The sequence below is a fragment of the Heterodontus francisci genome, chromosome 44 (assembly GCF_036365525.1).
Source record: "Heterodontus francisci isolate sHetFra1 chromosome 44, sHetFra1.hap1, whole genome shotgun sequence".
Taxonomy (NCBI): Eukaryota; Metazoa; Chordata; class Chondrichthyes; order Heterodontiformes; family Heterodontidae; genus Heterodontus; species Heterodontus francisci.
This window is the reverse complement of record NC_090414.1, coordinates 21,540,528-21,568,416: the sequence shown is the minus strand read 5'-3', so window position 1 is coordinate 21,568,416 and position 27,889 is coordinate 21,540,528. Positions and strand designations below refer to the sequence as shown.

The following is a 27,889-nucleotide window of genomic DNA, read 5'->3' as shown; positions in this document are numbered from 1 at the left end:
TTTACCCTCCATCTTTTCTGGGTGTGACTTTTACTGTGACGGTGAAAACGCGTTTAAAACTTTAATTTTTTTTCTTCCGTAACAAATATCTCCACAACAATAACTAGTACACTGAAGCGAAACCTTTTTTGATAAAAAAGTAAGGACTTTTATTCTGGATGTCCCTCCAAATGGGAAGTATGATGCAATCCCCTCCAGGAGTCCACAGGAGAAACATATAAAGGAAAAAGCAGCCTGTTGGATACAATCTATAACATGAATATTCCACTTTGAAATTTGACCCATTGTCACACATATAACATGTTGTAAAGAAAACCTACCATTTTGTGCTTGAAACAGACAACAGCTTGCTTTTTATACAGTGTTTTTAACATAGTAAGACATTCCAAAGAGCTACACAGGAGCGTAAATTAGACAGAATTTGACACCGAGCCATATAAGGAGACATTAGACAGGTGACCAAAAGCTTGATCAAAGAGATAGATTTTAAGCGGCGTATTGAAGGAGGAGAGAGGTGTAGAGAGTTAAAGAGGTTTAGTGAGGGAATTCCAGAGCTTCGGGCCCAGGCAGGTGGAGCAGAACAAGTGGGGAAGAATGTGCACAGGAGGCCAGAATTGGAGGAGCGCAGAGATCTCAGAGGGTTGTAGGGCTGGAGGAGGTTAAAGAGGGAGGGAGGAGGATGAGGCCATGGAGGGATTTGAATAGGCGGACCTTGGTTAGGCCTCATTAAAAATACTGTCTCCAGTTTTGGTCCCCTTGTGTCGTGGGTGATATTGAGATTTTGGAAAAGGTCAAGAAAGGGTGACAGGATTGATTCCTCGTTTAAAACACCTTCCACACCCAGATTCAGCTTAAAGAGCTGGTCTATTTACTTCAGGGAGTGCAGACTTGGACTACTGCACTGAGATCTGTAAAATAATAAAGAGACTCAGATTGTGCCCACATTGACAAATTGCTTCAATTACAGAGGTATCATATGGAATGCACTTCCTACAGATTTGTTAGTAACTTTCAAAAAGGAATTGGGTAAATACTTGAAAGGGAAAAAAATTGGCAGGGCTATAGGGGAAGAGCACAGGGTGGGTGGTGGTGGGGGGGGGGGAGGGCTGGGGGAGGGCTAGTGGGACTAATTGGATAGCTCTTTCAGAGAGCTGGCACAGGCACGATGGGCCAAATGGCCTGCTTCTGTGCTGTATTATTGTGATTCTATGAAATAGGTCGGGGAGAAGCAGGAATGCATTCATACGTTACACACGGGTAGAACTAGTTTGGACGTTGGGCAGTTCGTCCTCTCTTCAGAGAATAGTCGACCTTTGGAACAAGTTCCTGCCATCTGCAGTGAACGCTGATTCGCTTTACACCATAAGAGGGAGTCGGACCTGTGTCTGGCTGGGGCGGAGATGACACCATACAAATGGTAACAAGCAAGTAACATAATTGTTCAGCACCGAGACCTCCAGGACTAGTTTCACTCAGTTAGAGGCAGGATTTCCGATTGCCCCGATTTCCTCCCCCCCAGTCAATCATATTTTCTGGCCTTTTGCCTCTCCCAGGGGTTCAAATGTATTTATTCCTGGAGCATACAATGGGGAACTGGGAGAACCCATGCGGAACTTCTACCATGTGTCTTTTAGCATTTGTTTGTAACCGGCTGTGGTCAGCTTTACCGCCGCCTCTGGCCCAGGTAAGAATAACAGTGCCTCTTGTTATAGATTTTATTATATGTCGCTGTTCCAGTCCCATCCCATTCAGATTAGGTTCTCCGATTGAAATGTTTGTCCCCGTCAATGAGTTTAAGTGCCTGATTGAATTCATAGTATATTAAATCAATTGTGTCCAGTCTGCTCAGTAGAAAATGTTAACAACTAAGGGGAAAATTTTTGATTTACATTCATGGTGAAAATCCATAACCTGTGCCGTTAAATGACCCGCCCCCCCCCCCCCCCCCCAAACACACACACAAATAATATGGATTCCCACCTCACTCTCCTGGCTCCTTTGAAAACCCCAAAAAAAATCACACTGTCAAATCAATGGATACAGGCTAAAACTAATATTCAGATTTATTTACAGACTGAGTAATATACAGAAGTAGTGGAACACAGCAAGATACTGAGTACAGTACTTAAAACCAATAGAATCAATCTACAAAGGGGATCAAGATACTCTCATTAAAACATATTTCTTACACAGGTTGATAAACGACGGGACTTTTGGATGAAACAGTTTCTCATAGACGTTCACGATGCAAAGTTGTACATGTACGAGGCAAATTTTCAGTGCGCCCAAAGAGTTCAAATCCCCAGTCAGTATCAAAAACATGAGCAACCTGCACTGAGATCTGTACCATAGGATTTCTTTCATGTTGATAACAACAGACAAATACTTGCGAGTACCACACCTCGAGAGATTTGGTATTAATGTCTAGGTACCACTGTCTTCTTCCAAACAATCCCCTTGGCAGTTCAGCAGTCAGAGAAATTAAATTCGACTATTCCACAGTCTGCCAATCCGCACAGGTTAACTCTCCAAATAGTCTCTTTTTTGGGGGGGTACCTGTCAGCCATTGAAACCATAACTTCGCCTGATTGGCAGGAGTTGGAGTTACTGTATAAATGGCCTACTGCCCTTTAAAAGGACCAATCATTTTATTAGACTGTGATCCCTGGTGTTGGGGAGGGTGGGGGTGGGGGGGGGATGGTGGGTGAAGAGCACGCCAACTTCCAACTTAACTCTAGCTACTTTGAAACCCGTCCGAAATCAAAGATCGAAAATCCCCATGTACGTCACAGGGCAAGAACCCTGCTTTCAGCTGATCTGCATTACTGACCTGGACATCGCCTGGATCTGGCTCCAGTTTTCCAGAAGGCAACAGGTGCTGAGAATTTGCAGCCAAGATGAGGTCAGGGGGCGACGTCGTTAGGCCACTGAAGCCAGGATCCTCCTCGGTCCTGAAACGCAGAGAAAGTACGGCCATCAATCATATATTGCAGGGAGGCCTAACTAGTCATCAGCAAGGTTTTCTATGCTCTGATCCCTGCCTTAGCTCAGCTGCGGCTGAAACCCTCATCTGTGCCTTTGTTACCTCCGGACTTAACTATTCCATCTTTCCCGGGCTGGTCTCCCACCTTGCAACCTCTATTAACTGCAATTCATCCAATTCATACCAGAGATTTGGTACTAAGTTGTACCAAGTCCTACTCACCCCACTGTGCTCGCTGACCTATGTTAGTTCCCAGAGAGCCAACACTTCAACCTGAAAATTCTCATCCTTGTTTTCAAATCCCTCCACAGCCTCAACCCTCCATACTTCTGTAACCTCCTCCATCCCTACAAACCTCCGGGAGGTCTGTCAGTTCTGGCCTCTAGTGCGTCCCCAATTTTAATCGCCCCAACATTGATTGCCATACCTTCAGCTGCCTAGGCCCTAAGCTCTGGAATTTCCTCCATAAAGCTCTCCACCTATCTTTCTCTGCCCTTAAAGCGCTCCTTAAAACCTACCCCTTTGACCAAGCTTTTGGTCACCTGCCCTAATATCTCCTTCTATGGTTCCATGTCACATTTCTTTCACTCATCCACAGAAACAGGAGGAGGCGATTCAGCCCCCCGTGCCTGTTCTGCAATTCAGTGACACCATGGCTGATCTGTATCTTACCTTCGTATGTGTTTTTACCCTAGTCTAGCAACGATCTATCAAACTTGCATTTAAAATGATTAATTGAGCTAGCATCTACTGCTTTTTGAGAGAGAGTTTTATGCCCTACCACCCTTTGTGTAAAAGAAATATTTCCTAACTTCTCTCCTAAACGACCAAGCCCTGATTTTAATGTTATCTCTGAAAGCGTGACCCCAAGCTTCAGGACGCTTGCTATTTCAATTCACCACCCCTGCTCTCATCCTCACATTTCTGTCCTTGACCTGCTGCAGTGTTCCAGTGAACCTCAACACAAGCTTGAGGAACAGCATCTCACCTTCCGATTAGGCATTCTACAGCCTTCCGGACTCAACATTGAGTTCAACATTTTCAGAGCATGACTGGCTTTTTTTTATTATTACTATTATTATTTTTTAAACCATGTGCCTGCCTTAAACATTGTTTTTCATGTTTGTGTCTCTAGACAGAGCCGTTCATTATTCTGCCATTAACACTCTCTTTGGACTAATGCTTTGTCTCTCACCATAACCTTTAGCACTCCCTTTGCCTTTGTCCCATGACATCTTTGTTATTAAATCTCTCCTGCCCTCTGCCCTATCACACACCTTCCCTTTGGTTCTCTCCCCCCTTCCGCCTGGTTTATGCCATCTCACTTCATAATCTAACCCTTGGAGCCCTGGTAACATTCTAGTGAATCTGTGCTGCACTCCTTCCAAGGCCAATATATCCTTGCTAAGGTGTACTGCCCAGAACTGTACTGCAGAGGTGGTCTAACCATGTCTTTGTATAATTGCAGCAAAACATCCTCCCCTTCATATTATAAAGGCTAATATCATTAGCCTTTGTGATTATTTTTTGTACCTGACCACAGTATTTGAGTAATCAGTGTGTATGTAACCCTAAATCTCTTGGGAACTCCACTGTTCCTCACTTCCATTCTTTAATTCATTCATTTATACATACCTCTGACTTTGGGCAGCTGTCTTCTCCAGGGAGCAGCTACGCAAGGTCAGGCATGGGTCCCCTTGGGGACTGGCACTCCGAGTTTCCTGCAGCGAGGACATCCTCAGCAGAGGCAAACAGGGGGACCCCAGCCCTGCATCCGTCACTCTGTCACACTTTCGCTCAGTCTCCTCAATCGACTTTCGGTAGAGCTCAGAGAAACTCCTTCAAAGACAGAAAGAATTTGCATTGATATTACACCTTTCACCACCTCAGGATGTCCTAAAGCGTTGAAGCGTAGTCCCTGCTGTGATGTAGAGATAAACAGCAACCAATTTGCGCACAGCAAGATCCTCAAAACAGCAATGTGATCATTTTTTTTCAAGTGATGTTGGTTGATGGATAAATGTTGGTCCCCAGGACACCGGGAAGAACTCTTCTTCCGGTAGTTCAACAGGATATTTTATCTCCACCTGAGAGGGCAGAGGGGGTTTCTTTTGAGAAACAGAACCTCCAACAGTGCGGCACTTCCTCAAGTACTGGCACTGGGAATGTTGGCCTGGAGTATGGGTTCAGTTCTCTGGAGTGGCCCACGACCTATGGACTTGGAGGCGAGAAAACACAAACACACACAGACAAAGACACACAGAGACACACACACACACTTCCCAGCATGAGTTACTGGACAGTAACCAGGAACCCTGTTTGATTCTTCCCTCTCTAGCCCAATACCCTCTGAGGGTCATTAGAAGGCCTCTTTCTGTTGCTACCCCGGTTGACAGCAGCTAATGCAGCACAAGCCGGAGATACAACCTCCCCATCGCCCATCCCCCCGCAAGAACGGAGAGGGATGAAGAAAAGGGAGATAGGGGCTTTGTGAGAGGGAGCAGGTATGTTATTCATGACAATACTTCTTCATTACAGCTTTTGTTAAATAAATGAGAATATTGCTTTTACCGCCCGTGTGTTGTAAATTTAAGAAGCTTATTAAGGATTCCCCGTCCCCGTTGACAGCTCCGACTCCCCCCAACAGCTCCTAAGTCCTGTTAACAGTTCACACTCCCCGTTAACGGCTCCTAGCCCTCAGTTAACGGCTCGTAGTCCCCCGTTAACAGCTCCTAAGCCCCCCGTTAACGGCTCCTAAGCGCTCCCCCCCCCACCCCGGTTAACAGCTCCTAGCCCCCCCCGTTAACGGCTCCTAGTCCCCCCGTTAACGGCTCCTAAGCCCCCCGTTAACAGCTCCTAGTCCCCCCGTTAACGGCTCCTAGTCCCCCCGTTAACGGCTCCTAAGCCCCCCATTAACGGCTCCTAGGCCCCCCCCCCCGTTAACAGCTCCTAAGCCCCCCGTTAACAGCTCCTAGCCCCCCCCCCCGTTAACGGATCCTAGCCCCCCGTTAACGGCTCCTAAGCCCCCCGTTAACAGCTCCTAGCCCCCCCCCCCCCGTTAACGGCTCCTAGCCCCCCGTTAACGGCTCCTAAGCCCCCCGTTAACGGCTCCTAGCCCCCCGTTAACAGCTCCTAAGCCCCCCGTTAACAGCTCCTAGTCCCCCCGTTAACGGCTCCTAGCCCCCCCCCCCGTTAACGGCTCCTAGTCCCCCGTTAACGGCTGCTAAGCCCCCTGTTAACGGCTCCTAGCCCCCCCCCCGTTAACGGCTCCTAGCCTCCCCATTAACGGCTCCTAGTCCCCCCGGTAACGGCTCCTAGTCCCCCTGTTAACGGCTCCTAAGTCCCCCGTTAACGGCTCCTAGTCCCCCCGTTAACGGCTCCTAAGCCCCCCATTAACGGCTCCTAGGCCCACCCCCCCCCCCGTTAACAGCTCCTAAGCCCCCCGTTAACAGCTCCTAGCCCTCCATTAACGGCTCCTAGCCCCCCGTTAACAGCTCCTAGCCCCCCCCCCGTTAACGGCTCCTAGCCCCCCGTTAACGGCTCCTAGCCCCCCGTTAACAGCTCCTAGTCCCCCCGTTAACGGCTCCTAGTCCCCCCGTTAACAGCTCCTAGTCCCCCCGTTAACGGCTCCTAGTTCCCCCGTTAACGGCTCCTAGTCCCCCCGTTAACAGCTCCTAGTCCCCCCGTTAACGGCTCCTAGTTCCCCCGTTAACGGCTGCTAAGCCCCCCGTTAACAGCTCCTAGTCCCCCCGTTAACGGATCCTAGTCCCCCCGTTAATGGCTCCTAGCCCCCCATTAACGGCTTCTAGCCCTCCCCCGTTAACGGCTCCTAGCCCCCCCCCGTTAACGGCTCCTAGCCCTCCATTAACGGCTCCTAGCCCCCCCCACCCCCCGTTAACGGCTCCAAGCCCCCCCCCCCGCCCCGTTAACGGCTCCTAGCCCTCCGTTAACGGCTCCTAGCCCCTCCCGTTAACGACTCCCAGACCCCCCCCCCGTTAACGGCTCCTGGCCCTCCGTTAACGGCACCTAGCCCACCCCGTTAACGGCTCCAAAGCCCACCCCGTTAACGGCTCCAAAGCCCCCCGTTAACGGCTCCTAGCCCCCCCCCCGTTAATAGCTCCTAGCCCCCCCCCGTTAACAGCTCCTAAGCCCCCCGTTAACGGCTGCTAGCCTCCCCCCCCGTTAACGGCTCCTAGCCCCCTCCCCGTTAACGGCTCCTAGCCCCCCGTTAACAGCTCCTAAGGCCCCCGTTAACGGCTCCTAGTCCCCCCGTTAACGGCTCCTAAGCCCCCCGTTAACAGCTCCTAGTCCCTCCGTTAACGGCTCCTAGTCCCCCCGTTAACGGCTTCTAGGCCCCCCGTTAACGGCTCCTAGTCCCCCGTTAACGGCTGCTAAGCCCCCTGTTAACGGCTCCTACCCCCCCCCCCCCATTAACGGCTCCTAGCCCCCCCTTTAACAGCTCCTAGTCCACCCGTTAACAGCTCCTAGTCCCCCCGTTAACGGCACCTAACCCACCCCGTTAACGGCTCCAAAGCCCACCCCGTTAGCGGCTCCAAAGCCCCCCGTTAACGGCTCCTAGCCCTCCGTTAACGGCTCCTAGCCCCCCCCCGTTAATGGCTCCTAGCCCCTCCCCCGTTAACGGCTCCTAAGCCCCCCGTTAACGGCTGCTAGCCTCCCCCCCCGTTAACGGCTCCTAGCCCCCCCCCCCGTTAACAGCTCCTAAGGCCCCCGTTAACGGCTCCTAGTCCCCCCGTTAACGGCTCCTAAGCCCCCCGTTAACGGCTCCTAGTCCCTCCGTTAACGGCTCCTAGTCCCCCCGTTAACGGCTTCTAGGCCCCACGTTAACGGCTCCTAGTCCCCCGTTAACGGCTGCTAAGCCCCCTGTTAACGGCTCCTACCCCCCCCCCCCCATTAACGGCTCCTAGCCCCCCCTTTAACAGCTCCTAGTCCACCCGTTAACAGCTCCTTGTCCCCCCGTTAACGGCTCCTAAGCCCCCCGTTAACAGCTCCTAGTCCCCCCGTTAACAGCTCCTAGTCCCCCCATTAACGGCTCCTAAGCCCCCCGTTAACAGCTCCTAGCCCCCCCCCCCCGTTAACGGCTCCTAGCCCCCCGTTAACGGCTCCTAAGCCCCCCGTTAACAGCTCCTAGCCCCCCCCCCCCCGTTAACGGCTCCTAGCCCCCCGTTAACGGCTCCTAAGCCCCCCGTTAACGGCTCCTAGCCCCCCGTTAACAGCTCCTAAGCCCCCCGTTAACAGCTCCTAGTCCCCCCGTTAACGGCTCCTAGCCCCCCCCCCCGTTAACGGCTCCTAGTCCCCCGTTAACGGCTGCTAAGCCCCCTGTTAACGGCTCCTAGCCCCCCCCCCGTTAACGGCTCCTAGCCTCCCCATTAACGGCTCCTAGTCCCCCCGGTAACGGCTCCTAGTCCCCCTGTTAACGGCTCCTAAGTCCCCCGTTAACGGCTCCTAGTCCCCCCGTTAACGGCTCCTAAGCCCCCCATTAACGGCTCCTAGGCCCACCCCCCCCCCCGTTAACAGCTCCTAAGCCCCCCGTTAACAGCTCCTAGCCCTCCATTAACGGCTCCTAGCCCCCCGTTAACAGCTCCTAGCCCCCCCCCCGTTAACGGCTCCTAGCCCCCCGTTAACGGCTCCTAGCCCCCCGTTAACAGCTCCTAGTCCCCCCGTTAACGGCTCCTAGTCCCCCCGTTAACAGCTCCTAGTCCCCCCGTTAACGGCTCCTAGTTCCCCCGTTAACGGCTCCTAGTCCCCCCGTTAACAGCTCCTAGTCCCCCCGTTAACGGCTCCTAGTTCCCCCGTTAACGGCTGCTAAGCCCCCCGTTAACAGCTCCTAGTCCCCCCGTTAACGGATCCTAGTCCCCCCGTTAATGGCTCCTAGCCCCCCATTAACGGCTTCTAGCCCTCCCCCGTTAACGGCTCCTAGCCCCCCCCCCGTTAACGGCTCCTAGCCCTCCATTAACGGCTCCTAGCCCCCCCCACCCCCCGTTAACGGCTCCAAGCCCCCCCCCCGCCCCGTTAACGGCTCCTAGCCCTCCGTTAACGGCTCCTAGCCCCTCCCGTTAACGACTCCCAGACCCCCCCCCCGTTAACGGCTCCTGGCCCTCCGTTAACGGCACCTAGCCCACCCCGTTAACGGCTCCAAAGCCCACCCCGTTAACGGCTCCAAAGCCCCCCGTTAACGGCTCCTAGCCCCCCCCCCGTTAATAGCTCCTAGCCCCCCCCCGTTAACAGCTCCTAAGCCCCCCGTTAACGGCTGCTAGCCTCCCCCCCCGTTAACGGCTCCTAGCCCCCTCCCCGTTAACGGCTCCTAGCCCCCCGTTAACAGCTCCTAAGGCCCCCGTTAACGGCTCCTAGTCCCCCCGTTAACGGCTCCTAAGCCCCCCGTTAACAGCTCCTAGTCCCTCCGTTAACGGCTCCTAGTCCCCCCGTTAACGGCTTCTAGGCCCCCCGTTAACGGCTCCTAGTCCCCCGTTAACGGCTGCTAAGCCCCCTGTTAACGGCTCCTACCCCCCCCCCCCATTAACGGCTCCTAGCCCCCCCTTTAACAGCTCCTAGTCCACCCGTTAACAGCTCCTAGTCCCCCCGTTAACGGCACCTAACCCACCCCGTTAACGGCTCCAAAGCCCACCCCGTTAGCGGCTCCAAAGCCCCCCGTTAACGGCTCCTAGCCCTCCGTTAACGGCTCCTAGCCCCCCCCCGTTAATGGCTCCTAGCCCCTCCCCCGTTAACGGCTCCTAAGCCCCCCGTTAACGGCTGCTAGCCTCCCCCCCCGTTAACGGCTCCTAGCCCCCCCCCCCCCGTTAACAGCTCCTAAGGCCCCCGTTAACGGCTCCTAGTCCCCCCGTTAACGGCTCCTAAGCCCCCCGTTAACGGCTCCTAGTCCCTCCGTTAACGGCTCCTAGTCCCCCCGTTAACGGCTTCTAGGCCCCACGTTAACGGCTCCTAGTCCCCCGTTAACGGCTGCTAAGCCCCCTGTTAACGGCTCCTACCCCCCCCCCCCCCATTAACGGCTCCTAGCCCCCCCTTTAACAGCTCCTAGTCCACCCGTTAACAGCTCCTTGTCCCCCCGTTAACGGCTCCTAAGCCCCCCGTTAACAGCTCCTAGTCCCCCCGTTAACAGCTCCTAGTCCCCCCATTAACGGCTCCTAAGCCCCCCGTTAACGGCTCCTAGACCCCCCCCCCCCCGTTAACAGATCCTAAGCCCCCCGTTAACGGCTCCTAGCCCCCCCACCCCGTTAACGGCTGCTAGCCCTCCGTTAACGGCTCCTAGCCCCCCCGTTAACGACTCCTAGCCCCCCCCCCCGGTTAACGGCTCCTAGCCCCCCGTTAACAGCTCCAAAGCCCCCCGTTAACGGCTCCTAGCCCCCCGTTAACGGCTCCTAGCCCCCCCCCCCCGTTAACGACTCCTAGCCCCCCCCCGTTAACGGCTCCTAGCCCCCCGTTAACAGCTCCAAAGCCCCCCATTAACGGCTCCTAAGCCCCCCCCCCGTTAACGGCTCCTAAGCCCCCCCCCGTTAACGGCTCCTAGCCCCCCGTTAACGGCTCCTAAGCCCCCCGTTAACGGCTCCTAAGCTTCCCCCCGTTAACGGCTCCTAGCCCCCCGTTAACGGCTCCTAAGCCCCCCGTTAACGGCTCCTAGCCCCATCGTTAACGGGTCCTAAGCCCCCCGTTAACGGCTCCTAAGCCCCCCGTTAACGGCTCCTAGCCCCCCCCGTTAACGGCTCCTAGCCCCCCATTAACAGCTCCTAAACCCCCCGTTAACGGCTCCTAAGCCCCCCGTTAACGGCTCCTAGTCCCTCCGTTAACAGCTCCTAGCCCCCCCCCCCCCATTAACGGCTCCTAGTTCCCCCATTAACGGCTCCTAGTCCCCCCGTTAACGGCTCCTAAGCCCCCCCGTTAACGGCTCCTAGTCCCCCCGTTAACGGCTCCTAGCCCCCCCCCCCGTTAACGGCTCCTAGTCCCCCGTTAACGGCTGCTAAGCCCCCTGTTAACGGCTCCTAGCCACCCCCCCCCCGTTAACGGTTCCTAGCCCCCCCGTTAACAGCTCCTAGCCCCCCCGTTAACAGCTCCTAGTCCCCCCGTTAACGGCTCCTAGTCCCCCCGTTAACGGCTCCTAAGCTCCCGTTAACGGCTCCTAAGCCCCCCGTTAACAGCTCCTAGTCCCCCCGTTAACGGCTCCTAAGCCCCCCGTTAATGGCCCCTAGCCCCACCCCCCCCCCGTAACAGCTCCTAGTCCCCCCGTTAACGGCTCCTAGTCCCCCCGTTAACGGCTCCTAAGCCCCCCGTTAATGGCCCCTAGCCCCACCCCCCCCCTTAACAGCTCCTAAGCCCCCCGTTAACAGCTCCTAAGCCCCCCGTTAACGGCTCCTAGACCCCCCCCCCAGTTAACAGCTCCTAGCCCCCTGTTAACGGCTCCTAAGCCCCCCGTTATTGGCTCCTAGCCCCGTTAACAGCTCCTAGTCCCCCGTTAACAGCTCCTAGCCCCCTGTTAACGGCTCCTAAGCCACCCGTTATTGGCTCCTAGCCCCCCGTTAACGGCTCCTAGCCCCCCGTTAACAGCTCCTAGTCCCCCGTTAACAGCTCCTAGCCCCCCGTTAACAGCTCCTTGTCCTCCGTTAACAGCTCCTAGCCCCCCGTTAACAGCTCCTTGTCCTCCGTTAACAGCTCCTAGTCCCCCGTTAACAGCTCCTAGCCCCCCGTTAACAGCTCCTTGTCCTCCGTTAATAGCTCCTAGCCCCCCGTTAACAGCTCCTAGTCCCCCGTTAACAGCTCCTTGTCCTCCGTTAACAGCTCCTAGTCCCCCGTTAACAGCTCCTAGTCCCCCGTTAACAGTTCCTAGCCCCCCGTTAACAGCTCCTAGTCCCCCGTTAACAGCTCCTTGTCCTCCGTTAACAGCTCCTAGCCCCCCGTTAACAGCTCCTAGCCCCCTGTTAACAGCTCCTTGTCCTCCGTTAACAGCTCCTAGTCCCCCGTTAACAGCTCCTAGCCCCCCGTTAACAGCTCCTTGTCCCCCGTTAATAGCTCCTAGCCCCCCGTTATCGGCTCCTAGCCCCCCGTTAATAGCTCCTAGCCCCCCGTTATCGGCTCCTAGCCCCCCGTTAATAGCTCCTAGCCCCCCGTTAATAGCTCCTAGCCCCCCGTTAACAGCTCCTAGCCCCCCGTTAACAGCTCCTAGTCCCCCGTTAATAGCTCCTAGCCCCCTGTTAACAGCTCCTTGTCCCCCGTTAATAGCTCCTAGCCCCCCGTTAATAGCTCCTAGCCCCCCATTAACAGCTCCTTGTCCCCCGTTAACAGCTCCTTGTCCCCCGTTAACAGCTCCTAGCCCCCCCCCCCCGTTAACAGCTCCTAGTCCCCCCGTTAACAGCTCCTTGTCCCCCGTTAACAGCTCCTAGCCCCCCCCCGTTAACAGCTCCTAGTCCCCCTGTTAACAGCTCCTTGTCCCCCGTTAACAGCTCCTAGCCCCCCCCCCATTAACAGCTCCTAGTCCCCCCGTTAACAGCTCCTAGTCCCCCCATTAACAGCTCCTTGTCCCCCGTTAACAGCTCCTAGTCCCCCCATTAACAGCTCCTTGTCCCCCGTTAACAGCTCCTAGTCCCCCCGTTAACAGCTCCTTGTCCCCCGTTAACAGCTCTTAGTCCCCCGTTAACAGCTCCTAGTCCCCCCATTAACAGCTCCTTGTCCCCCGTTAACAGCTCCTAGTCCCTCCGTTAATAGCTCCTAGTCCCCCGTTAACAGCTCCTAGTCCCCCCATTAACAGCTCCTTGTCCCCCGTTAACAGCTCCTAGTCCCCCCGTTAACAGCTCCTAGTCCCCCGTTAACAGCTCCTAGTCCCCCGTTAACAGCTCCTAGTCCCCCCATTAACAGCTCCTTGTCCCCCGTTAACAGCTCCTAGTCCCCCCGTTAACAGCTCCTTGTCCCCCGTTAACAGCTCCTAGTCCCCCGTTAACAGCTCCTAGTCCCCCCGTTAACAGCTCCTTGTCCCCCGTTAACAGCTCCTTGTCCCCCGTTAATAGCTCCTAGTCCCCCGTTAATAGCTCCTAGTCCCCCCGTTAACAGCTCCTAGTCCCCCCATTAACAGCTCCTTGTCCCCCGTTAACAGCTCCTAGTCCCCCCATTAACAGCTCCTTGTCCCCCGTTAACAGCTCCTAGTCCCCCCGTTAACAGCTCCTTGTCCCCCGTTAACAGCTCCTTGTCCCCCGTTAACAGCTCCTTGTCCCCCGTTAATAGCTCCTAGTCCCCCCGTTAACAGCTCCTTGTCCCCCGTTAATAGCTCCTTGTCCCCCGTTAATAGCTCCTAGCCCCGCATTAACAACTCCTAAGCTCCCCACTCCGATGCTGCACTCCCCCAAGTGCTTTGCTCTTTCCCGATCCTTACCACTCTCCGTGCCACTGGGGCAATCGAATGAACATTTAGGTCGATGAGGGTTCTAACGAAAGATTATCAACCCAAAACCTTCACCCTTCCCTCCCAGCCCTGCTGAGTATCTCCTAGCATGAAGTACAGGCCACAGATCTGACCACTGAAACAAAGGTAGGCTTAAGCCCAGCTTATTGCCTGCCTCACATGACAAATGCCTACATTCTCGGCTTGCCCTTGCTGTCGGGCGGGATGACAGTTATCTTCACTTGGTTGGCCTTCCTCAGATAGTCGGCCCTCTCTTTATACGACAGGAACACTACTGGAGTCTCGCAGATCCTGATCAAGCGGCTGTAAAGCTTCAGGCCCATCAATTCAGCGTATCCATTCTTTTCCACCTGAGTCACGATCCCTTCCCCATTGGTTTGGAAGCCCAGGTGATGGACACTGTTCCTGAGGAGGACAAGATCTTCAGTTTTGCACCCCGTGGTCACGATCTGTTGAAAACACAATGGTGGACAACTATCAGGGAATGTCACACAGGCCAGGGGCTATTTGCTCTAGAAAAGGGAAGGCTGAGGGGTGACCTACATAAGAAGTCAGAGCAATGGGTCACACAGCCTCTTGAGCCAGCTCCATCATTCAATAAGAACCTGGCTAATCTTCTCCCTCAATTTCATTGCCTTGCACTATTCCCATTATCTCAATTCCCTTAGTGTCTAAAAATCTATCAATCTCTGCCTTGAATATACTCAACCCTTGAGCATCCACAGCATTCTTGGGTATAGAATTCCAAAGATTCACACCCTCTGATTAAAGAGATTTCTCCTCATCTCAGTCCAAAATAGCTGCCCCCTTTATCCTGACACTGTAACCCCCTTAGTTATAGACTCCCCAGCCAGGGGAAACAGGCTCTCACTACATATCCTGTCAATCCCTTTAAGAATTCTATACTTGATTGTGATCTTTCAAATTATGAAGGCCCTTGATGGGGTAGACATGGAGAAGATGTTTCCATTTGTGAGGGGAATCCAAATATAAGGGCCATAAATATAAGACAATCACTAAAAATCCAACAGAGAATTCAGGAGAAACTTCTTTACCCGGAGAGTGGTGAGAATGTGCAACTCACTACCAAAGTAGTTGAAGCAAATAGTATAGATCCATTTAAGGTTCAGCCAGATGAGCACATGAGGGAGAAAGGAATTATAAAGTTATGCTGACAGGATGAGATCAAGTAGTGGGGGGAGGAGGGTGGAGCATAAACACTGGCAGTTGGGTCGAATGGTCTGTTTCTGTGTTGTAAATTCAGTGTAATACTATTTAACTTGCTGACTTGATATTATGTTCAAATCAGAACATGCAGTTTGTTTTATCAGCTGGGAAACTGCAAGTCAGACATGTTTGATATGAGGTTTTCACTACTGCTATGCATTCTGGGACAGCAGTGCCTCCATAATCATCACTTGTTTTCTCCTACTAGCTATATAGATGACTCAGGACATAGATATGGGGATGGCAATCGTGAAAGGGCTGGGGGGGGGAGGTGGCGGTGGGTGGAGGGGAAGGGGTCTATCCAGCTGAATACAGGAGACTTGGTTGGACTTGTCATGACAATCCTCAGCACTTCTTTCCTTTTGACCTTCATAGACCATTACAACTTCCTGTTATGATGTAATGGGCGGAGCAAATAGGAAATTGAGGTTACAGGAAGGTCACGGATACATTTAAAGTTTCACTAACTATAGACCCATGAGTGTTACATCTTGCTATTAAAATTATAGTGTAGGTGGACGCTTCCTGTTGCCATGATAGTTGGTCACACTTCTATGTCAAAATTTAAGACAGGAACAGAAGGAGGCCATTCAGCCCCTCGAGCCTGTTCCACCATTCAATGAGATTATGGCTGATTTGTATCTTAATTCCATCCACGTGCCTTGGTTCCATATCCTTAATACCCTTGGCTAGCAAAAACCTTTCAAACTTATCTTTAAAATGAATTGAGCTGGCATCTATTGCTTGTTTGTGTAAGATTTCCACACGTTTATCACTCTTTGAGTCAAGGAGTGTTTCCTAACTTCCCTCCTGAATGGCCTGGCTCTGATTTTAAGGCTATGTCCCTTTATCCTAGCTTTCCCCCAGGAAAAGTTTCTATCTACCCTTAGCAGATAAGCCCCTTTTAAATGGATATAGGCGCAGATATAGTAACTAGCCTGAGATCATTCTCAAGCCTCTCCATATATTCCTGCACACAGCAAGATTCCACAAACAGCAATTAGGTACATGACCAAATAATCTGTTTTTTTTTAATTGATATTGGTTGAGGGATAAATATTGACTCCAGGACACTGGGGGAGAACTCCTTCTTGCTCTAAATTCTTCCTCTAAATAATGGCCTTGGGATCTTTGACGTCCACTTGAGAAGGCAGACGGGGCAGTGATTAACGTCCCACCCAAAAGATAGCACCAGGAGGAGAGGAGGGGAAGAGGGGCTGTTAGTGGGGGAGGTGGTGGGCTTAGAATACCAAGTATTCTGTCCCAGGTAGCAGCTATGCAGACACAGGGTGCGTCACAATGAGAAGGTTATAAAAGCAAAGGACCTTGGGGAGGGGAGCAAATGTTAAGGAATACACAAGGAAAGAAAGACGGCAAGCTACACAGTGGATACAACAGTCATGGTTTATTCATTTATTTTTGCAGCCAGAGATTACAGAGATGCAAATCGAACCAACAACATTCAGAGTTAGCGCGCCGCTGTTACTTTATATTACACACAAACATCACATGCTCAGCTCCTTGACTGGCTGGCTATTGGACGGACATTCAACAAGCAAAGCACAGAGTAAAGTAATTCATACAGTATTATTATTGTGACACACAGAAAACAATTAGAGGGAAAGGCAGCTGACAGGTTAGTGGAGTTAGTGAAAAGTGTGTCCCTTTCTATTTTGTGCCCTCTCCACCGCGAGGTTTCCAAACATCCGCCACAACTGCCTATTAAAGGGAAGGTGACACTTCCAAATTCCTATCTATTAAAGGGGAGGTGAGTTGCCAAGCCATGTCCTATTAAAGGAACTCTCAGATTTCAATTTGTTAAAGGAAAGGTCCCTCAGCAAGACTACCAGTTATTAAACGGGAGGCGACTTAGCCAGAGTACCACCTATCAAAGGGAGGTCACTTAGCCAGACACTCACCTAAAACAAAAGGGAAAGACTGCTCAGGATATTGCTCACATGTAAAATTTTATTGCTTTAAAAAAAAAGATTCTGATTTGCTGACCTGCAGCACCTTCCCGCCTTTCCGTGAACAGCAGAATCCGCACGGTGGGAATGGCGTTAACTGGGACATCACTTGGAGTGCTTGACCTCTGCCCAAAAAAACAGGGCGCCATCTCTGAGCGTTAGGTCCCCTCTCACGTCCCCTCACTGCCTGACCAATCGGGTACATAGAATTTACAGCACAGAAAAAGGCCATTTGGCCCAACTGCTCTCTGCTGGTGTTTATGCTCCATATGAGCCTCCTCCTACCTTACTTCATCTCAACCTATCAACGTATCCTTATTTTCCTTTCTCCCTTGTGTGTTTATCAAGCATCCCTTTAAGTGCATCTATGCTATTTACCTCAACCATTCCCTATAGTAGGTAGTAAGTTCCACATTCTCACCATTCTCTTGATAAAGAAGTTTCTCCTGAATTCCCTATTGGATTTATTATTTATTATCTTATATTTATGACTTATAGTTCTGGTCTCCTCTATGAGTGGAAATATCTTCTCTACATCTACCCTAACAAATCCTTTCATAATCTTCAGGATTATTGGGTCTCCCCTCACCCTTCTCTTTTCCAGAGAAAACAGCCCCAGCCTATTCAGTCTTTCCTAATAAGTTATAAGCTCTCAGTTCTAGTATCATCTTTGTAAATCTGTTTTGTACCTCCTCCAATGCCTCTACATTTTTTTTTGTAACATGAAGACTGGAACTGTGGCACAGTACTGCAAGTGTGGTCTAAATAATGTTCTATGTAAGTTTAACATCAATTCCTGGGGAAATCGCTCACAGGGTGAAGAACCTGGTTTGACACAGTCTCAGGGTATAACGTTCCATAAACATGCCGCAAACCCTGTCACTGAAATTGCCACCATGACCAATTCTCACGTGGTGAGTTTACACGACTGCTTCAGTGTTGGTGCAAAGGAGACCAGTTTTGTAGGCAGTACTATAATAGAAGGTATATGAAATAATGCTGAGGACCAAAAGGAACTAAAAAGCAAAGTCGATAAGATGCATGAAAAGACAAAAAAATTGAGTTGTACATTTTGATTAAGGTTCTGTTTCAGAGATATTAAAAGCAGCATTCCAAGTAGGTAAGGCCATGAAAGCACGGATAAAATCCTGAGTTTTAAGGCAAGGGATATACAATATATAAGTCAAGATGTAACAGAGAATGGAGATGGGGAGAGAGAAAAGAATGGACAGCAAGAGAGAAAGAGAATGGAGAGAGAGAAAACGAGGATGGACAGAAAGAATGATCATGGAGAGAAAGAGAAATAGGATGGAGAGAGGGAGAAAATAATGAAGAGATGGAATGAGGATGGAGAGAGAGACAAGGATGGAGCAAGAGAGAGAAAATGAGGATGGCGAGAGAGAGAATGAGGATGGAGAGAGAGAATGAGGATGGAGAGAGAGAGGGAACAGGGATGGAGAGAGAGAGAGAACGAGGATGGAGAGAGAGAGGGAAGGAGGATGGAGAGAGAGAGAGAGAGAAGGAGGATGGAGAGAGAGAGTGAGAAGGAGGATGGAGAGAGAGAGAGAGAGAGCAAGGATGGAGAGAGAGAAAGAATGAGGATGGAGAGAGAATGAGGATGGAGAGAGCGGTAGCAGCATGCTATAGATAGAGCTAAGCAATCCCACAGCCAAACTTTGCAGTCCTTCCGCATCAGGTCATGAATAATGGTGGACAATTAAACAACTAACCAGAGGAGGAGGCTCTAAAAATGTCCCTGACCTCAATGATATGGGAGTCCAGCATGTCAGTGTAAAAGACAAGGCTGATGTATTTGCAACCATCTTCAGCCAGAAGTGCCAAGTGGATGATCTATCTCGGCCTCCTTCTGAAGTTCCCAACATCACAGATGCCAGGCTTCAGCCAATTCAATTCATTCCGCATGGTATCAAGTAACAGCTGAAGGCACTGGATACACTAAAGGCTAGAGAGCCTGACAACATCTGGCTGTAGCATTGAAGACTTGTGCTCCAGAACCAGCCACATCCCAAGACAAGCTGTTCCAGTACAGCTACAACACTGGCATCTACCCAACAATGTAGAAAATTGTTCAGGTATATCCTGTCCACAAAATACAGGAACATCCAATTCGGCTGAATACCCGCCCATCAGTCTACTTTCCATCATCAGCAAAGTGATGGAAGGTGCCATCGTCAGTGCTATCAAGCAGCACTCACTCAGCCATAATCTGCTCACTGATGCTCTGTTTAGGTTCCACCAGGGACACACGGCTCCAGATCTCATTACAGCTTTGGTCTAATCATAGACAAAAGAGACAAGTTCTACAAGTGAGGTGAGAGTAACTGCCCTTGACATTAAGGCAGCATTTGGCCGAATGTAGCATCAGGAGCTTTAGCAAAATTGAAGTCAATGGGAATTGGGGGAAAACTCTTCACTGCTTGGAGTCATACCTAGCACAAAGGAAGACGGTTGTGGTTGTTGGAAGCCAATCATCTCAGCCCCAGGTCATCACTGCAGGATTTGCTCGTGGAAGTGTCATAGGCCCAACCATCTTCAGCTGCTTCATCAATGGCCTTCCCTCCAACATAAGGTCAGAAGTAAGGATGTTCGTTGATGATTGCAGTGTTCAGCATCAGTCGCAACTCCTCAGATACTGAAGTAGTCCGTGTAGAAATGCAGCAAGACCTGGACAGCATTCAGGCTTGGGCTGATAAGTGGCAAGTAACATTAGCGCCACACAAGTGCCAGGCACTGACAACTCCAACGAGAGAATCTAACCATCTCCCCTTGATGTTCAATTACATTACCATCACTGAATCCCCACTAACAATATCCTGGGGATTACCATTGATCAGAAATAGAACTGGTCCAGCCATATAAATACTGTGGCGACAACAGCAGGTCAGAGGCTGGGGATTCTGTGGCGAGTAACTCACCTCCTGACTCCCCAAAGCCTGTCCACCATCTACAAGGCACAAGTCAGGAGTGTGATGGAATACTCTCCACTTGCCTGGATGAGTGCAGCTCCAACAACACTCAAGAAGCTTGATGCCAACCAAGACAAAGCAGCTTGTTTGATCAGCACCCCGACCACCATCTTAAACATTCACTCCCTTCACCACCAGGGCACAGTGGCAGCAGTGTATAATCATCCACAAGATGCACTGCATCAATTCTCCAAGGCTCCTTCAAAACCCGCAACATCTACCACCTGGAAGGATAGGGGTAGCAGACGCATGAGAACACCACCACCTACAAGTTCCCCTCCAAGTCACACACCATCCTGACTTGGAACTATAATCGCCATTCCTTCACTGTCACTGGGTCAAAATCCTGGAACTCCCTCCCTAACTGCACTGTGGATATTCTTACACCAGATGGACTGCAGGGGTTCAACGCAGCTGTTCACCACCACCTTCACAAGGGCAATTAGGGATGGACAACAAATGCTGGCCTGGCCAGTAACATTCACATATCATGAAAGAATAGAAAAAAGAAAATGAGAATGAAGAGAGAGCGAGAGAATGAGGATGGCGTGGGAGAGAATGACGCTGCAGGGAGAATTTGGGGAAGGGAAGACATTAAGTACCGATGTAAAGAATTCCCCATTTGTTTACAGGAGTTGGAGAGATTAAATTTGTAACCCGAAGGTTAAAGGTGATTTTAATCTTCAGTATGGAGCAGTCTCCACTCGAAGTCTGAGCTTGACTTGTATTAAGTAAATACGGAGTTATTTAAAATTACAACAGATACAATCTGTGCCTGTGTTAATTCCCCACATGAACTGTAGTGCTAATTCCTGGTTCAATATCCCTATAGCCTCTTCTTTCAACCAGCTATCTAACCTAATTCTTAAATGTTGACATGGTCTCTGCTTCAGTCATTAACTCTGACAGTATGCTCCACAGTGTCACATCCTCTGTTACAAAAAAGATTGCCCTTGCAATTAATCTTGTTACTAAGCCATCTTCTCTATCTCATCAAATCACTGGAAACTGCCTGTTTCTATCTACTCTGTCCCACCCCTTCATAATTTTAAACACCTCCATCAAATCACCCCATTAATCTCCCTGTTCCGATGAAAACAGTCACAATTATTCAAGTAACAAAAACAGAAAGTGATGGAAATACTCAGCAGGTCTGGCAGCATCTGTGGAGAGAGAAGCAGAGTTAACGTTTCAGGTCTGTGACCTTGCCACAGTATTTTTCTTTTACTAATTACTCAAGTCTTGCTCTGTATTTCTCTTTCCTCATACCAGGCAGCATCCAGTTGAATCTGTGCTGTACCCTGTCTTAAAGCCTCCTTCCTACAGAGAGCCCACACTCATTCCTCCAACTGAGGTTTTGCTAACATTTTAGTAAGTTGTATCATTTGTCAGCCATGGCTTAGTGGGTAGCACTCTCATGTTCTGAGTTAGAAGATATCACTCCAGAGATCTGATCACAAAATCTAGGCTGACACTCCCAGTGCCGGTACTAAGGGAGTGCTGCATTGTCAGAGGTGCCATCTTTTGGATGAAACGTTAAACTGAGGCCCCATCTGCCCTCTCAGGTGGGCGTAAAACATCCCATGACCACGATTTCGAAGGAGAGCAGGGCAGTTCTCCCCGGTGTCCTGGGTCAATATTTATCCCTCAATCAACATCACTATAAACAGATTAATCTGATCATTATCGAATTGTTTTTTGTCAGAGCTTGCTGTGGACAATTTGGGTCCTGTATCTCCTACATTACAACAGTGACTACACTTCAAAGGTACTTAATTGGCTGTAACATGCTTTGGGATGTCCTGAGATCATGAAAAGCACTATATAAATGCAAGTTCTTTCCTTTTAAACAGTTTGGCAATTCCTCAATTTTAAAATTCTTATCCTTCTTATTCTTGTCTTCAAATCCCTTCATGGCCTCACCCCCTCCCTATCTTTGGACTCTCCGAGATAATCTGCACTCTTCCAATTCCGGCCTCTTGTGCATTTCCGATTCCCATCGCTCCACCATTGGCGGCCGTGCCTTCAGCTGCCTGGGGGCCCCTAAGCTCTGGAATTCCCTCCCTAAACCTCTCCCCCTCTCTCTCTCGCCTCCTTTAAGACCTTCCTTAAAACCTACCTCACTGACCAAGGTTTTGGTCATCTCTTCGAATATCTCCTTATGTGGCTCAGTGTCAAATTTTGCTCGATAACACTCTTGTGAAGCTCCTTGGGATGTTTTAGATCATAAGAACTCGGAGCAGGAGTAGGCCGTCCGGCCCCTCGAGCCTGCTGCGCCATTCAATAAGATCATGGCTGACTACGTTAAAGGCGCTATAGAGATGCAAGTTGTTATTGTTGCTAAACAGCTGTTCATCAGGATGGAGTTGCAGGATCTGGCCAGTACATGGTGTCAGTGAGCCAGTTTTTGAAATCTCTCCCCCCAACCCTTCCACTATCCTGTGCATTAAAAAAAATCAAATGCAGCCAATTTATTCAAGCTATTATGAAAAGTTCACACGCGCTCTCCCTGTCCATCAGATTTCAGACCCCACAAAAAAATACTAATTTCTATAATCACCGTTGATACCTAAAGAAGCATGAAGAAACATAGGCAGCCATTTGCAATGGATTGATGTGACACCAGACCCCCAATATGTGCAAGCTCCTCATTAATCATCCCACAAACTACACCAGCGTTCTGCTCTACCGAAATTGAGCATTGATTGTAAACCCAGTATTAATTTAACACAGATTCTGCTTTGTGACCTTAAAGAGACATACACCTACATTTCAGCAGCAGAATACGACACCACATGCGGCTTGGTGCAAAATCCCATCAACTTGTGCCTAGTACGCTTCTGCCGCATCCATAGATGTCACACTTTGTTACAGATGCGAAAATAATCTTAATTTTTTTTTTTAAAAAGACAGCGATTTCATTCTGAGAAGTGAAATTGGCCTCCAATTCACCACAGCTACAGTTAACGTGTCTGAAGAGTGGTCTTAAAGTGACAGGCCAAGTTGACGTCACTACTGTGAACAATGCCACGGGACGTTGACTAGTAATCCCAATGAAAAATGTTACCACGTAAACATGCTGGGAATACACAACTGGTCCATTTTTGTCTGAGGAAGGGTAAAAGGCAGATGAGTATTCCCCTTACCGCATTACCATCAAATTTAAGTGGAATGCTCCACCTAATCTCCAGCTGCATCACTCAGGTGCAATAAGCCTGGCTAAACCCACAGTACTGCCCCTTTAAAGATACCAACATGACCCCTTTAAGACATCTTTTAAAATCCTAGGATAGTTATTCACATCAGTACAGTTTCTGGTTCCACTTTGAGATTGCGAATTAAAAAATAAAACCAATTCTTTCCTTTGTGACACAACTTCCTGCTCCCCTTGTTACATAACCTCCTATTTCCCTTGTTACATGAAATCCTGTTTCCCCTCTTTGCACACAGGAAGGGCTTGTACCGTACCTTCTATTCAATATATATATTTATATTCATATGGATTTGAATTTCTAAATTTCACTACCATTCACATATGTTTGCATAAAGGTCATTACAATAATTTTTTATATATTAAAAGTATTGCTAAACTTCCTGTGTGACACAGGAAATGATGGAAGACGACTCTCACAGCACAATTCTATCATTGGCTCCAGAGGACAGCAGCTGATGGCACTGGTTTCATTCGAGATTTGAGGTTCCCTGGCCCCACATTATTCACCTCCACCCCCTCCGATGGTTACAGGATTCACAGGCGCCCTCCCCAAGCACCGCTAGGTTAGCCGACCACATCCGGGGCCCCTTTCAGTAAGGGAGCACTGGAGAGTGACCAAGAGCAGGAGCCCCAACTTATCTTCCAAACCCACCTCATGTCAGTGGCGCTGAGGCCAGTTCTAGCCCCTACTGCAGCCTCAGTGGACATCAGCGACCTCAGTGTGGACCAAGAACTGAAGCTTGGTCCTACCTGGTGTGTGTGGCTCAGTATCACACCAGGCAATAGACTTTCCGCCCAGGCCATTAAAGGAACCTAATTAATAATACTTCCAGGGATTTCATGGCTGACAAACAAAGCACAAGACAATACATACATTACAATATTAGTACTGGCAAGAAAGAGTGCTGGACGCTACAGATTATCCAAACAGAACTAAGTGACTGGAAACTTAGCACCAGTAGGTCCTTTTCCCTGAACTGTCAATGTGAGGGTTCCAACCAAAGTGTCATAGACAGACGACCTTGATCTGATTTTGTTTTGACCTGAGGTATTGGTTTTGTGTATTTTGACTTATGCCCCTTGCCACCTCCTGCAGGAAACCCCACGTCAAATTGTCTCAAGCAGTTTTGACTTGATTTTGAGGGGCTAGCACACGAAATCCACTTGGTTATGACTGACTGACCTGGCACTCAGCTACCATATGTGCCATTTGGCTATGAGACCTGGCATTTTGCCTCCAAGATCTAGTAATTAGCTGCCCAGCATGCCAATTGGAACTTGCAATCTGTTACCCTGACTGGAAATCATTTATTTTTCCCCAGTCATCAGCTCAAGTCATTGAAAGGAAAACGGCTTGACACTTGTCCCAATCCAGCCTCTTCCCAGTTGCTGCTGGAATTTCTGGCAGAGTGGAAGGTCATGACTTTTCATCTTTGCACAAGAGACGTATGGTTGACATATTCCAAGCAACTATTACATGACATCAGCTAACATAGATAAAAGAATACCAGTGGGTGTGGAAGTGTCAGTGAGCAGGAAAATGGGTTTGTTGTTTAGTTAATTGGTTGGGTTGGTTCAGGAGGGTAGGTTGGTTAGTTGGTTTGGGTTGGTTGCTTGATAAGTAGGTTGCTTTGAGTTGGTAAGGGTTGGTTATTGATTGATTGGTGGGTGGGTTGTGTTGTGTTGTGTAAATTGGTTGGATGGGATAGGTTGATTGGTGTATTCTGTTATGTTGGGTTGGGTTGGATGAGGCAGAAGAAATACAAGGGGTTTCTAGTCTCATGGCGCAGGAATGAGACCCATTTTATGTTTTAGGCAGCACACTGGTGGTAACTGTGGTGGTGGTGCACATCTCACGGTCTCTTCCCACACTTACCTCCAGCCGGTGGACAATCTCGGTGATGTCATCTGGCTGGCTGTCCAAAGTCTTAACCACCATGAACTCGCCTCGCTCATAATAAATTATAATGGTCCCCGGAGACAAGGTCCAACCAATCACGTCCCTGCAGGAGCAATTCAACACGACCACCCGCAACCTCTGGTCAAGTAGCACAACAAACTCATTGGAGATTCCCAGAATACACTCGGCTTCCTCGGGGGCGTGTGCAAGGCAGGCAGTGACGTTCCAGACCAGGGCGCCAGCACTGTGCAACTCGGGGGCCCGGTTTCCCTTCAGCTTCTCCTTCTTCTTGGGCAGGGAGATGATAGCTGCCAACTTGGATGAAGACGAGTCTAGAGTGGCAGTGGTGACATAGTTGTCCGCTAAGTCCTTCAGGTACTCCTGCCGTGTCCTGGTGGCCATGGCATGGAACTTCTCCGACTTCTCCGCCGCGTTCTCGGCATTGATCACTTTGGCGAGCAAGAATTCCCGAAAGTTGGCTGATTTAGAGAAGGCCATTCCCTTCTGGAAAAAGGGCCCAAATTCAGGAACGTCCTTCGATCGAGTGACCGCAACACTGGAAAGAAGAAAGAATGTGTATTTATATTGCATCTTCCACAACCTCAGGACATCCCAAACCCTTCACTAATGAAGTACTTTTAAAGTTAGTTACGTTTGTTATGTGGGAAACATGGCACTTAGCAAGATCCCACAAATAATAATGTGGTAATGGTCTGTTGGTTGAGGGATATATATTGGCCTAGGACTGCCCGGCACTTCGTTGAAATGGTGACCGTGGGATCTTCACATCCACTTGAGAGGGCAGATGGGAGCTTAGATTTAATGTCTCATCCAAAGGACGGCACCTGCAGTACTGCCCCTCCGTCAGTGCAGTACTCCTTCAGTACTGCCCCTCTGGCGGTGCAGTGCTCCCTCAGTACTGCCCCTCTGGCAGTGCAGCGCTCCCTCAGTACTGCCCCTCTGGCAGTGCGGCACTCCCTCAGTACTGCCCCTCCGGCAGTGCGGCACTCCCTCAGTACTGCCCCTCCGGCAGTGCAGCGCTCCCTCAGTACTGACCGTCCAGCAGTGCAACACTCCCTCAGTACTGCCACTCTGGCAGTGTGGTGCTCCCTCAGTACTGCCCCTCTGGCAGTGCAGCACTCCCTCAGTACTGACCCTCTGGCAGTGCAGCACTCCCTCAGTACTGACCGTCCAGCAGTGCAACACTCCCTCAGTACTGCCCCTCTGGCAGTGCGGTGCTCCCTCAGTACTGCCCCTCTGGAGGTGCAGTGCTCCCTCAGTACTGCCCCTCTGGCAGTGCGGCACTCCCTCAGTACTGCCCCTCCGGCAGTGCGGCACTCCCTCAGTACTGCCCCTCCGGCAATGCAGCGCTCCCTCAGTACTGACCCTCTGGCAGTGCAGCACTCCCTCAGTACTGACCCTCCGGCAGTGCGGCACTCCCTCAGTACTGCCCCTCCGGCAGTGCAGCGCTCCCTCAGTACTGACCGTCCAGCAGTGCAACACTCCCTCAGTACTGCCACTCTGGCAGTGCGGTGCTCCCTCAGTACTGCCCCTCTGGCAGTGCAGCACTCCCTCAGTACTGACCCTCTGGCAGTGCAGCACTCCCTCAGTACTGGCACTAGGAGTGTCAGCCTAAATTATGGACTCGAGCCTCTGGAGTGGAACTTGAACCAACAATCTACTGACTCAGAATGCAGGAGTGCTACACTAGATTGAAAAGAACGCACAGATCAGGGATGAAGATGAAAGCAAGTTCCGGAAGTCCTCCGTCAGTAACATTCTAATTATTTGTTTCTGAAGATATTTGTAGGAGACCTGTACCTAGGTACCTGTAGTAGACCTGTACCTGTAGGAGATCTGTACCTACATACCTTTAGACCTATACCCACGTACCTGTAGGAGACCTTCTGAGTGCAGGGATTGTGGACTTGCACGACAAGGAAGACATGCTGAAAGTGGGATCGGATGGTTTTTGGTGTGAACGGGCCGGCTCCGGGCTCCTGGAAGACGATTGTGACGATATCGTTGCCAATATGACGCTTTCTTAGAAGCTAGGATCACAAAATAAGTATAAAAGTATGAACAGGTACAGAAGAGTGAAAGTTTACACATGCTCAAAAGCTGCATACCTGAACAGGTCATGGCTCACTCTCAACAGCACGACCTCCAGCCCTGATTCCTTAACATATCACAGACTAGATGTTAAGATCTGAGCACTTGGGATTTTCTTTCCACAACCGGTGAACTCATATTATTAAGATCTGCTGGTGCTGTGAACTTTACTCTGTATCTAACCCCCGTGCTGTACCTGTCGTGGGAGTGTTTGATGGGGACAGTGTAGAGGGAGCTTTACTCTGTATCTAACCCCCGTGCTGTACCTGTCCTGGGAGTGTTTGATGGGGACAGTGTAGAGGGAGCTTTACTCTGTATCTAACCCCCCTGCTGTACCTGTCCTGGGAGTGTTTGATGGGGACAGTGTAGAGGGAGCTTTACTCTGTATCTAACCCCGTGCTGTACCTGTCCTGGGAGTGTTTGATGGGGACAGTGTAGAGGGAGCTTTACTCTGTATCTAACCCCCGTGCTGTACCTGTCCTGGGAGTGTTTGATGGGACAGTGCAGAGGGAGCTTTACTCTGTATCTAACCCCGTGCTGTACCTGTCCTGGGAGTGTTTGATGGGACAGTGCAGAGGGAGCTTTACTCTGTATCTAACCTCGTTTTTTTTTTGATGGGGACAGTGTAGAGGGAGCTTTACTCTGTATCTAACCCCATGCTGTACCTGTCCTGGGAGTGTTTGATGGGGGACAGTGTAGAGGGAGCTTTACTCTGTATCTAACCCTGCTTTTTTTAATTTTTTTTTATTCTGTACCTCTCCTGGGAGTATTTGATGATGACAGTGTAGAGGGAACTTCACTCTGTATCTAACCCCGTTTTTTTCCCTTTATTTTCTTATTCTATACCCGTCCTGGGAGTGTTTGATGGGGACAGTGTAGAGGGAGCTTTACTCTGTATCTAACCCCGTGCTGTACCTCTCCCGGGAGTGTTTGATGGGGGACAGTGTGGAGGGAGCTTTACTCTGTATCTAACCCCATGCTGTACCTGTCCTGGGAGTGTTTGATGGGGGAACAGTGTAGAGGGAGCTTTACTCTGTATCTAACCCCGTGCTGTACCTCTCCTGGGAGTGTTTGATGGG

General features: G+C 50.3%; 1 protein-coding gene across 6 annotated transcripts in view; it reads right to left on the bottom strand.

Moving 5' to 3' along the window:
• The window catches only part of sipa1 (signal-induced proliferation-associated 1), a 153,401-nt gene that overhangs the window by 13,603 nt on the left and 111,909 nt on the right, over positions 1-27,889 (bottom strand). For all 6 annotated transcript variants that reach the window (XM_068021808.1, XM_068021812.1, XM_068021813.1 and 3 more), the window contains exons 7-11: positions 26,592-26,749; positions 24,675-25,254; positions 13,578-13,852; positions 4,619-4,822; positions 2,831-2,951 (exon numbers count right to left, since the gene is read on the bottom strand). In XM_068021808.1, the coding sequence (XP_067877909.1) occupies positions 2,831-2,951; positions 4,619-4,822; positions 13,578-13,852; positions 24,675-25,254; positions 26,592-26,749 (1,338 nt within the window). The remainder of the gene's footprint in view (positions 1-2,830; positions 2,952-4,618; positions 4,823-13,577; positions 13,853-24,674; positions 25,255-26,591; positions 26,750-27,889) is intronic.